This window comes from Alternaria triticimaculans (genome assembly GCF_023758025.1).
Source record: "Alternaria triticimaculans strain BMP 0046 chromosome Unknown scaffold_4, whole genome shotgun sequence".
NCBI classification, from domain to species: Eukaryota; Fungi; Ascomycota; class Dothideomycetes; order Pleosporales; family Pleosporaceae; genus Alternaria; species Alternaria triticimaculans.
In genome coordinates this window covers 1,827,559-1,841,224 of record NW_026055961.1, presented here as the reverse complement: position 1 = coordinate 1,841,224, position 13,666 = coordinate 1,827,559, and the positions used below count along the sequence as shown (strand labels likewise).

Sequence of the window (13,666 nt, the reverse complement as noted above, 5' to 3'; positions counted from 1 at the left end):
CTTACTAGAAATAGTATATTATATTACTTAAAACTATATATTAGATTATACTACGCTTTTTAGTATAAGTACTAAACTATAGAAGAATCTTAAGGTAGCTCTAAAGTAGAGTTAGTTATAGTGCTAACTTATACGTGTTCTATAGTATTATTATTCTTATTCTCTTACTTATAGTTTATAGTAGAGAATAAGTATATAGACTTAAAGTCTAAAGTAATAAAGAAAACTAACTTAGTTCTATCTTTAGACTAAATATAATATTATACTCTACTAAATATATTATATTATATTCTAATATATAACACTATATACTATAGTTCTCTAAGTATAGCTAATTATATAAGGTTTATAATAATATAGAAAATAGTATAAATAACTATAGTACTAATACGTATAAAGATATTAAATATAGTACTAATAAATAGTTTATAGCTACTATTAGTAGAAGTTACTTTTTATAGTAGGTTACTAAGCTTCTATATCTAGTATTTATATAGTATCTTTAGCGCACGCGCTACGCTAAGATAAAAGATATTTATCTACGCACTTATATTAATAAGGTATTTAACTAAATTACTATAAATATAAATCTAGGCTTCTAGTAGATCTATCTAGATAAACGCGTATCTAGCGCGTCTCTATACTTTATATACTACTTTAGTAAGTATATAGTTAAAAGTGTTACTCTATAAGTTACTATAACTAGTAACTTTATATTAAGTTTACGTATTTAAGTAGTATATATTAATAGTATTATAGAAGGTATTAGTGTTATATTAATATAACTATATAGTTAGTAGAAGTTATAATAAGTATTTATAAAAGTTATAATAGTAGAGTATAGACGTATAGAAGAGCGTATAGATTTTAAATAAAAATAAAGTCTATCTAAAATCTATAGTATAGCTAGCCTTAAAGCTATTTACTATTCTAATACTATCTATACTAATACTATTCTTTTTTAGAAGATTACGTAATTAATTAGTAATATTATTCTAACTAATTAGGTTAGAAACTATTACTTCTTATACTTTCTAACTTAGAAGCGCTATTATAATATAATTAGGTTATTCTTTAATAAGCTTTTTAAGTTCTAGGTTAGAAAGAGTGTCTAAAAACTTAACTACTTTCTTCTTATAGCCTTATAATAAATATCTAGAATTAGCTAATATACTATTATTAATATAAATATTAGTAGGTAGATATATAACTATAAATAGTGTATTAGAAGCTTATAGAAGAAATAGCTATTCTAACTAACTATTCTCTAGTATTATAGTAGTATCTAACGCCTATAAGTTAGAAATCTATCTAATTATATTCTTTTTAGGTAATAGCTAAAAGCTTTATAATTACTTAGAGAGTTTACCTCTTTTCTTAATATAGCTATTATAAACTTAATTAAAGTTATTAAGAATACTTTTATTTAGGCGTCTAATAGTATTATCTTTAGCGCTATAGAAAAACGTAGTATTCTTACTACTAATAATAATACTATTAGAATTAATATTATTAAGTAGCTAGGCCTTCTTAGAGTACTTAATATCTTTCTAAAACTAAATAAACTACTATTAAGTATTCTTATAACTAACGTAATAGTCTAAGTAAGTAATTATATTAGCTAAGTTTAATTACTTAAGAATATACTTAGAGTAAGAGTCTTTCTTAAACTTCTTAGAAAGAACACTAAATATAGACTATTTTATTATATTATTAGTAATATTAAAATACTTTTTAATTTTAGACCTAAGCTATTTAAGCTTATAAATTAATAGAGAAGTACTAGAGATTTAGTTAAGATAGTTATAGAGTAGGCTAAAATAGTACGTTTCTTACTTACACTTACTATTCTAATAGTAACTAATCTAATCTAGGTTATAGAGGTTATTATAGAGTTTATAATTAGTAATCTTATAACTCTTCTTATTATATATATAGTAAGTGTTAGTATACTTAGCCTTTCTATACTAAATAGTTCTTCTCTTAGAAGCTATATTTCTAGGTACTTAGGTAATAAAAGAACTATTATTTTTTTTAATAGAAAGCTCTTTTTTAATTATATAGTCTATAAAGTATAGAGTATTATAAAAATTCTTAAAGATTAGAGTAACTAATAAGTAAGCTATAAAGAAATAAACTATATCTATATTAAGCTTTAATCTATTTAGTATTTTTATAAGGTTTTCTACCTTAGAATCTACGCTAAAAAAAATTAGAAACTTTTACTTCTTTTACTACTTCTTAAGATTAGTAATAATACTCTTTATCTTCTCTAGGTTAAAAGTAGCACGCTTATTAGTAAGTATAATATATCTTATCTTAGTATCTATGCTACTACGTTCTTAGATATATATATTATTAATAGTATTATTTTTTCTATAGTATTCTTTAAAAAAGGTATAGATCTTATCTATATAGTACTTAGTCTAATTATTACTTTTAGAAGTATTAGGCATTATAAAAGTAACTATCTACTTATTATACTTTAGAAGTTCTTAGTAGAAGAGAAAGCTAAGTTTCTTCTATAGAACTTACTTATTAGTAATATAGGCTTTAGCTATTACGTAGAAGTAAGTGTAATACTTAGTAAGACTAGGTAAATTATTAATATACTTATAGATAAAAGCTTATAAGTATAAGCGCTTACCTATCTTAATAGTAGTATTCTTATCTACCTAGTATTCTTTTATATTTACCTTAAGCTTAGCCTAGTTTTTCTTTTTATAACTAGTAAAGAGCTTAATAATATAAGTAATAAAGTAATTCTTATTACTAATATAATCTAGAAGAATAGAGACTCTTATCTTATTAGAGAGGCCTCTATTATTAGCTTATTAGTTATAGTCTTTAAGAAACTTAGTAATATTATTACTAGTAAAAACTAGAGTAGTATATCTAGAGTAAACTATAGAGACTATACTATTAGTTACTATTATAAATAATAATATACTCTCTACTTTAGAGATAGTTCTTAGAGTTAGTATTTTTAGTATTAAAGTAGTTAAAGAAGTAGTAGATAAATACTTAGAAGAAGAGATTACTAGATCTCTTAATGCCTTACGCTTCTTTTATTTTTTTAGTAGTTATTATAGTTTTAAATAACTTATAAAGAAGCTAATACTTTTTTACTTAATAGCTTAAATACTAAATAGATATTATACTATAGAGATTATATAATTAAAAAATAAGTTCTAAATACTTAATAGTGTTTAATGCTCTCTACCTAATAGTAGAAAATACTTTCTAAATATTTTTATAGTTAGTATAGCTTAGCGTTTTACTTACTATAATACTCTATTAGGTTAGTAGTTCTATTAAACTATAGTTCTACACTAGTGTACGTTCTAAATATACTATTATAGTATTATATTAATCTAGTTAGCTTAGTATTTTATTATACTTCTAATATTACTATTTCTAGTATTAGTTAAATTACTATTTTCTAGTGTTTCTAAGTAGTTACCTTATTTACGCAATTATCTTATTTAATATTACTTAGTAGTAAGAACGTAGTTAGCCTAAATACAACTACTATTATAGTTCTAGCTAACTTAAAGAAAAGAGCTAAGTCTATACTTATTATATCTATTATAGTTATTATTACTATATACGTTATATTAATATATACTAACTACTTCTTATACTACGTAGTAGAATATATCTCTATAGGCTTTACTATTTATATAGATATTAGAGAGTATAAAGATATATTACTATAAGAATATAAGATAATTAGTATAGGTAAGAAAGTATATAGATATTAGTTTAGTAGAAAGAAGTTCTATTATAAAGAGATTCTATTATCTAAAGTATTATATAAAAGTCTAATACTAAAAAGTATAAGTAAAAGATAAGATTCTTAATAATAAAATAATTCTAAAGAGCTCTTATTAAAAGACGTTCTTTCTCTAGATAATTCTTAGATTATTAAAGATCTAATTTATATAAGAATACCTTATACACTAGTATATTATTTTCTATAAGAATCTACTATCTTTATAGCTACTATAGTAGTACTATAAATTTTTAATTCTTTACTATTTACTTTATCTACTAATAGCTTAAGTAGAGAGTAAACTAATAAGCTTTACTTTATAGTAAGCAACGCTAAAATAAAGTTTAACTAGAAACTTCTATCTACTAGAGCCTTAATAGGCTCTAATTAGCTAAGTAATACCTTTACTATTAGTAGCTTTACTAGCTTTAAGTAAAGCGCATTATAAAGAAGTTCTAAGTTCTAAAATACTAGGTTTAGAGTAATATAGGTAGCTAAGAAGAACTCTAGCTTCTCTACTTACTATCTTTTCTTAATTCTTAACTAGATAAGCTTTTAGAGTTTTTCTTAGACTTTAGATAGTCTTTTTAGAAGTGTCTAGTCTTATTATATTTCTAATAAATTATATTAGAGTTTTTTAAACTATTTTAGTCTAATTTAGCTAGTTATAAGTTAGATTTTACTAAACTAGCTTTCTTAGCTTTTTTCTAGGTCTAAAAAGGCTCTAAAAAAGAGTTTTAGGCCTAATAGCTATAAGACTTCTTTTTATAAGCTAGATACTTAGAAAGTATAGTAGTACGCTTTATCTTACTCTAATAGTAGTAAGCTAAGATATTAAGCTTAAAGACTATATTATAGTTCTTCTAGTCTTAAAGTAGAAGTTCTTTCTAAATATTAGAAAGAAAAGCGCTTATAAAGTCTATATAGCACTACTCTTTAGAGTAGTTACTTAGTTTACTCTAAAGCGTATTAAGGTAGACTAAAAAAGAGTTAAAATTTTAATCTAGCCTCTATTTAGTCTACTTAAGTCTATTATAAGCTATAAAATATTATAATAACTTAGAACTAAGCGTATTAAGTATAACTACTTTAAGTTTCTTCTAGGTAGACGTCTAAAACGCTTTAAGCTTTATATAGTTCTAAAAGTAAATATTCTAAGTAAAGTAAGTAGTTTTATTAAGAAATCTTACTATAAAGTCTACTTTTTAGATACCTATTAGAAAGGTAGAGAGTACTTCTCTAAAGATAGCCTTATAATTATATATTTAGTAGTTATACTATAAGTAGTTACGTATAGTAAATATCTCTAGGTTTTTAAAGTATAGAGCTTCTAAATTTAACTAGAACTTACTTCTTATAGTTAAAGTATAGTAGGTAATATTCTCTTTAAGAGCTAAGTAGTTGCCTATAAGTACTTTACGCTTTAATTTTCTAAAATAAACTATATCTTAATAAGTATACTTTAATTATTTTTATTTATATAACTTCTTAAGTTTATAGATTAAGATAGCTTATTTATCTTTACCTTTAGTAGTAGTAGCTTATAAGAGTATAGTTAGCTCTAAAATAGGCTCTAATAGCGCGTTACTATCTCTAATAATTAAGGCTAGATTAGTAATATCTAAAAAGGCTTCTAATAAGTCTATAAGTTTCTTAGTAGGTAGTATTACTACTTCTAGAAATATAAAAGCTAATTTCTTCTAGTTATTATCTATTACGTATAAGAATAGTATAGCTTACTTACTACTACGTTATATTATACTAGAAAGACCTACTTTAGAGCTTATTATATCTAAATAGCGTATATAAGAGTATTATAAAGTAGAGTAATTTAAATATTAAATAATAGAGTTAGTTAAATACTAAATATATAATATTAGACTATAATTAGGTATATTATTCTTAAAAGACTAAAAATAAATTACTACTAAGCTATAATAGTAATTCTAAGGTATTTATAGCTAGTGCTAAGTTAGCCTAAGCTCTTTAGAGCTAGAATCTAACACTTTATAGTAATATATAAAACGTTCTAGAATTATTTATTAATTAATTCTAATAAATTTTAGCCTACGTTTAAGTAATTTCTATAGCTTAACTAGCTACTATTTAGTTATCTAGCCTTTACTATAAATGCGTAAAGTTAGTCTATTATTTATATAAGTTAGCTATACTATATAATTAATATTAGTAGTAGCCTTTATAAAGTATAAATTATTTTTTAATTATTTTCTAAATAATTCTAACTATTCTTTTAGAAAAAGTTTACTAGCTACACCTCTTTTAAGAACTACTTACTTACTATCTATAGATTAATTATAGCTATAGCTAAGTAAGTTAGTATACTCTCTAACTAGCTAATTTAGCTTAAATTAGGTAAGTTTAAATTTTTTTTTAATTATTTCTAAATTAATTCTACTTAGTTTTCTATACTTAGATTATAGCTAACTATAATATAATTACTAACCTTTCTCTCTCTATTACTAAAAAGAATTTAGATTAATTTTTAAATAATTTAGATAAAGAAGAAGAAAAAAAAAAAAAAGATAAGAAAGAAGAAAAAGAAGAGTAAGAATAAGAAGATAAGAGTACTATTTCTAGCTAAGAGAAAGAAGAGAAAAAAAATAATAGCTTTTCTTAGAATACTATTTAGCTTAATAAAGATTAAACTTAGGTAAATTATTTCTTAAACGTTTCTAGATTATTTCTAACTAATATAGCTTAATTATAACTTTATAATAGATTATATCTAGAACTATTTCTCTAATCTAGATAATAAATTTAATCTCTCTTACTAAGAGTGTAACGTAGAAGGCCTTAACACTAAAAATCTAGAAAGTAAGCTTTATTTAAATTATTTCTTAAACGTTTCTTAATTAATTTTAATAAAATTTAGACTATACTTTCTTTTATAATAAGTTTACTATATATACTTTTTAGTAGTTTTTCTATAACCTTTCTAGAGAGACCTCTAAGCCTAAGAGCTTAGCTACTTCTTCTAAGTCTAATAGTAATAAGAATTAAAACTATAGTAGAATTATTTATAGAATAATTAAGAAATAATTTAAGAATAAATAGATATATAAAATAAATTTAATAAAACTATAACTTTAATTATATTCTCTATAAGTTTTAAAAAGTAAAAGTATTATAATACTATTAATAAAGGTAATAAGCTATATTTTAGTAAGTAAAATATATATTAATTAAAGTTTAAACACTAAAAAGAAGCTTACATTTAAATCTTCTACTTTAGTAGAATTTATATAGTAAAAGCTTATTATTTTTAAGTAGTAGGTAGTAAACTAATTAGAAATTAATTTTACTTTTTTTCTATTTTTTTTACTTATTTAAAAATATAAAGCGTAGTACCTCTAATAAGAGTTTAGTAGAGAAGGTAGCTAGTTAGATAGTAAGTTAAATTAGCTCTAGATTAATTAAAGAATAATTCTAAAGTTTATTTTAAATCTACTCTTTAGTAATAGTATTCTCTTCTACTACTCTAAAGTTATTATAGCGCTTTATTACCTCTTAAAAGAAGTAATAGATAGCGTAGTATATCTATAGAAGTATTATACTAGTAGAATTTAGCGTAATAGAGTACTAAAGGTAGGTTTTATAAATATATTTAATAAGATTTAATCTTTTCTTATAGCGCTACTAGAATTAGTTTAGAATTAATCTATAAATAGTTCTAGATAACTATTAGACTTATACTATAAAAACTTAAAAAGCTTTTATTATACTTTATATAATAGAAGAGTTCTTTATAAAAGATAATATATCTTCTCTTAGAGTTTTTAAGGTTAAACTCTATAAAGCTATATAGAAGTATAGTAAGAGTAGTATATTAAGTATACGTAGGCTAGAATAGTTAGTAATTAATTTAGAATTAGTTAGGTAGAAATAAACTTTATTAGAAAGAACTCTACTTACTATATTAAATGTAGAAAAGATAGAATTAGAGAGTAAAGTAAATTTTAGTAGATTTTATTTAGCGCTAAAAACTTTATAATTATACTAACTATTCTAAGACTAGTTTAGTTTTCTCTTAACTAGTTTTAGATTAATTTATACTAAAAGTAAACCTATAGCTTTTTTTCTTAGAGCTCTAACTTAGCCTTCTTAGTTTAGATTTAAAGTAACTTTCTTTCTTATTAAAGTTTTACTCTTTTATACTTTTTTTTAAGCTTATACTTTTCTTTTTCTAAGTTTATATCTAGGTTAAAGTATTCTCTATATAGATTAGTTCTAAATTAATCTAGAAATAGTTATACTTATAGAGCTAGTAATAAATTAGCTCTAAAAGAGAATAAAGCTAAAGATAATAACTAGAATATCTATATATATAAGCGCTACGCTGCTAGCTAGAAGCTTAGACGCTAGTAAGGTTACTATCTTAATAGCTTAGGTAATTTAAGTAATTTAAAAATATTATCTTTTTTTTTATTTTCTTTCTTTTATTTCTTATACTCTAAATAGTTTAGAATTAATCTATATATAGATAACTAAATACTTACTCTTTTCTTACTTTATATTATTATAAAAGTAGCTACTTAGGCTTAAATTTTACCTTAATTTATACCTAATACTATACTTTTTATAGATTTTATATTTTTATATATTTTATAGGTCTATCTATATAGCGCTATATAAAATTAGTTATAAAATAATTTAGAACTAATTTAATATATAGTCTAATACTAACTAGAAGCTTATATCTTAGGCTAGTGTAATAGCTTTTTATATATACTTATTCTATAGTATTTATATAAAATTCTAGTATATTCTAGATAGCTCTAGATATACTACTATAGTGTATATTTAATTCTATAGTAATAATAGAGTTTTTTTTATTTTTTACTTATTCTTTAGCTATAAGTATTAGAGTATTTTCTTAGAATAGTTTAGAAACGTTCTAGAATTAATTTAGACTACTTACTAATAAGTAGATTATATAACTTAAAATACTTAGCCTAGCTTACTATAGTAAGTAGCGCCTTTATTCTACTCTATAAAGAATCTTTAATATATAGTATACTAGAATAAGCCTTATTAATAGTATAAAAAAAGTAAATAATATAGAATCTTATATAGTAGCTAAAGTAGTACTTCTAGTCTTTATTAAGCTAGTTAAGGCTAGTAAGATATCTTTTAAATTCTAAGCTAAAATAAGTATAGATTAATTATAAATTAATTTAACTTACTAGCTATTTACTTAGTATCTATATTAATAGTAATACTATAGAAACTATGTATGTAGAGATACTACTATTATACTAGCTAATCTAAACGCTTCTTAATAGTCTAGAAGAAGATAGTAAATACCTTTTAGTATATCTTAGAGAACTTAGCGTTAGTAGTAAAGTGCCTAAATATAATAACTATATAAATTAGTTATAGATTAATTTAGAAGTAATTTATATACTCTTTTTATAGCTCTTTAGTATAGTAGTAAAAAGAATTTCTTTCTAACTATTATAGTAGTGCTTAAAAGATATATCTACCTAGAAGGTCTCTTATTTTATAAGTAGTTTAGCTTACTTATTCTATACTTAGATAATAATATAGCCTCTACTAGCTAGTAAGATTTAGTAGATATATACTTACGTAGATTAATTTAGAAATATTTAGAAAATATTTTAGATAGCGCTTATAGTAGTAGAGTTAAAATAGTTTACTTTTCTCTTAAAAAGAACTCTCTCTAGACTAGTGTCTAGAGAAAATATAATTAACTTTTAAGTAGTAGCTATTCTTATAAAGTAGTTTTTATTTACTTAAGTAGTATAGAGTTATTTAATTAATAAAACTCTACGCTACCTTAAGTAAAAGGTAAACTAGTTAGACTATAAAAAGATAGCTAGAATAGTTTAGAAATAACTTAGAATTAATATCTATAAAATAGCTTATATCTTATAGTGTTTAGTATTAATATTAATTAGAATATATAAACTATATTCTTAACTAATTCTATATTTAGCTACTAAGATAGAGAAAGTATATACTAGTATATACTAGTTAAAACTACTATAAAGTATAGAACCTACTTAAAATATAAGAGAATAATAATATTAATTACTATATTATAGTCTTATAGAATAAGTTTACTTTAACTCTAGATATAGTTAGTACCTAAAATAGTTTAGAATTAATCTAGAAATATTTTTTAAGAACTTACTATAGTCTTTTAGGCGTAAGATTTAGAGCTTAACTATATTATAGTCTTTATAAGAGCTCTCTACTCTACTATCTAGAAGAGCTTATAAGTAGATAATATTAATTCTTAGTAGTACTCTTTAAATATAGTACTTTATATTACTTAAAGTATAATTACTATAAGTAATAAACTAAGAGGTAGGCTCTATTACTTACTAAAATTAGTTAGAAATTATTTTAGAAATAGTTTAACTATATATACTATTAATTCTATCTAAAATAACTCTAGACTATAAAAATCTTCTTTATTAGTATAAATACTATCTCTAAACTAATACTAAAGCTAATTAAAGTAGCTTTTAGCTTTTCTTCTCTTTTTATTCTACTTAATTTAGCTTATAAATATCTTTATCTACCTAAGTATTTTATATAAGCTTTTATCTACTTATAAGTAGATAAAATTTTATAATTAATTCTAAATATATTTATATATCTTAATACTAGAGTACTTAAAAACTTATTTTAAAGTAGTTAAATTTAAGAAAAAGCTAAAAGTCTTCTTCTTCTCTACTTTACTAGCTCTATAGTATTAAAACTACTTATACTAGATTAGTTCTAAATTAATCTAGAAATAGTTTATATAGGCTACTTACACTTTTAGTATCTTATAATACTTTTTTAACTAAAGAATATTACTTATTTACTTTTAAAACTTAAATAATATAAGTATAGCTTCTAGAGTTTATACTAAAGTATTAAAGTAGATATATAGTATACTTAATAACTCTAGCCTCTAAAAAAGGCGCGCTACTATTTCTAAAAGTAAGTTAAACTATACTCTAGTTTAAATAAGTCTAAAATTATTTTAGAATTAATTTAACTATATACTTTAACTTAGTTTTTAATACTACTATTATTACTCTTACTAAAGCTAGATAAATATAAGTTAAATTTCTTATAGATATTTAAGTCTAATATATTAAAGTTAAGAAATTTAAGCTTAGTATTAAATATAGATAAAGAAGGCTCTATATTATAATATAAGTATAATTTAGTTTAAATTAATTTAGAATAAATCTAAGAATTATTTAAATTAAAAATTTTATTACTAAGTACGCTAATTCTCTTAAGTAGTATAACGCTAGCATACTATATTTTAAAAATTACCTATTTACGTTAGCGCATGCTATGTCTTAGCGCGCTCTTAGTTAGATAGACTGTATGCACGGTTCCTTCTACGGCCCAGCATCGCTAGGAAGCCGACAAGCAGGAACATTAACAGCCTCCTCTTAACATTTTGGTCTATCAATTACAGAGTACACGCCTCTAATAATCCGTCGCTTTGATTTATTTCGCTCAATGCAGACAAATTACGCGATTCTCTATGACCCCGTCGTTCCTTCTCTATGCCAGCTGCTCGCTTCTACCTAGCTAGCAAGCGAGGGTGTGGCGCATGCTCCACCGCGGCCTCAAAGTCTTCGACACCGCGTCTTACATGTTTGCCACTTCCTGATTCGTCAATATCAAGACATGCTCTTACTGCGTTGCTATGACGCTCTTTCCTTATCTGCAACTCAAGCGCAAGGAGCATATCCCTCCTGACTGACAGTTCGTGTTACTTGTTCCTATTGGAGAGCGAAACCTGGATCATGTCCTTCCAAGCTACAGCAGCACACTCGTCTCGCATCACCAAGCCAAGAAGAAAAAGTGCCGTCGCAGCACTGGGTCTCAAACGAACAACTTCATCACCCTCAGCAGCGAGTTCAAAAAGGCGGTCGCTACCGAACGACACTACCACTCCCTTTGATGATGACGAGGAACTAGATGATACCGGTGTGATAGCCTCTCTTTCCGATGACCTAAACTTTCGCGATGTCCCACAGTACATGGAGTTCATCCGCAACAGGATGTTTAGCGACATGCCAGAGAAGGCCGGTATGAACTCGACCAGAATAGCAGAGGTTCTGAATTTCCGAAGAAGATTGCCACCGTTTGTCACGGTGGCGCATATCGACGCACTCAGCACCTCGTCAACGCGCATTGAGCGCGAAATCGCAGAGCTAGCGAGAGCAGGTATCCTGAGAAGGGTGAGGATTCCAAATCGGGGGGTTGGTGCTGCTGCAGTGGGTGATGGTATTGCTTCGGTGAGAGAGTGGCAGAACCTCGTGCAATCTCATGCTGAGCTACCTGAAGATCTGAAAGGTAATCAAATTTACCAATTACTATATCACCTTTCATTAACGTAGAATCAGAAAAATACACAACAGCCATGAACGCCAACCCGACATCTGCATCCATCCCCGGCACAACCTTCACCTCTCCCCAGCTATCCGCCCTAGTAACCTTTGGCTTCCTCACCTCAGCCTCAAGCTACCCTTCCAACACCTCGCTTTTCGCCTCTCCAGGCGCCAGCTCACTCCTCGCCGTCTCCACATCCGGATCCCGCCATGCAGCCGGTTCTCTAGACGCCGTCGGCGGCACGCAAGCAACTCAGCACATCCACGGCGGCACTTCATTATCCGGATCCCGCCCATCCGTAGCAGCACAGTACAACTTCTCTCTGCCTAATATGGGCACACACATCAAGCTGCTGGTTGATGCACGGAACCACCTACTCACTCTGCTGAAGAAGACAAAGCATAGAGAGATGCCACTAGATGTTCTGCGTGAGAGATGGGACGGTAATGTCGCGGCGCATGATATCAAAGCGGAGAGGAAGAAGTTGAGGGGCGAGTTTGCAGGCGTACTACCTGGGCGAACGAAGAAATGGAAGACATTCTATGGAATGAGATTTGAGTGGGTCTTGGAGGAATGTCTAGGTGCTGGCTTAGTTGAACTCTTTGAGACCGGTAGCGTTGGTAGAGCTGTGCGAGCGATATCTTGACTTGCACTCGCTTTCTCGTGCTGTTTCGCAGCCAGACCTGCTGCACGTCCAATCGTTATCAGCTCAGGTGGACTCAAGGATCGATATCCCACATTCCTCCACGCGTACGACCCAACGTCGATCAGTATACTTGAAACATAAAGTGGGACTGATGACGCATACCAACACACCGTTAAGCGCAAGGGATGCCAGCATCAGTTTGGTCAATTATTCATTTCTTTGTACAATGCTGCACTAAACTGCCCTGTTATCTGCAATTTGTCTTGGTACATGTTTGATACCAAAGCTGCTGACCTCCATCCTGCGTGATATGCTTCATAAACTCCTAACCCCTGCTGCACTGATGTAGCCTCATCGCGTGAGCATGACAATCTGGTTTCGTTCATTCATCGTGACCGGACGCCTGAACTGATGGAACATGAGATACGAGTTCGATATAATCAGGTGAAGACGCCATAAAGTCCACATCGTGGAATGCAATCTGCCCAAGTTGGCAGAGAAAGACGTTGGTAGAACGATCGTAGTGCATGCTTCCAGTAGTGATAGTTGCACATGACGATGCTTTCCGAGTTATGATGGTGCCAGGTGCAGTAATCGCCGTTACGTGCCTGGTTTCCACGAAAGCTGTCTTTATAATCCTTCGATCGCTCATGGCCATGAGCGATACGAAGGCCTGGTATAAGGTTGTTCTGGAGTATGAAAGTTTCCGTTTCGTAGGCGGTAGAGTACTGATACACGATTGTGAAGGAGTCTGACGTCTCATCTATGAGGTAGATGTCCTATAGATCGCGGAGATTAGCCACTACAAAGCAAGAATGTGAACGGGATCACCTACCGGAGATCGAAATGTCAAG

General features: G+C 27.1%; 1 protein-coding gene across 1 annotated transcript; it reads left to right on the top strand.

The window, feature by feature from the left end:
• Positions 1–11,577: 11,577 nt before the first annotated feature.
• On the top strand, positions 11,578–12,812 carry J4E78_004200 (uncharacterized protein; the record flags this gene model as incomplete). The annotated part of the gene is made up of 2 exons (XM_049364830.1): positions 11,578–12,130; positions 12,181–12,812. The coding sequence occupies 2 exons, from the start codon at positions 11,578–11,580 to the stop codon at positions 12,810–12,812; spliced, it is 1,185 nt and encodes a 394-aa protein (XP_049223908.1).
• Positions 12,813–13,666: the final 854 nt, after the last annotated feature.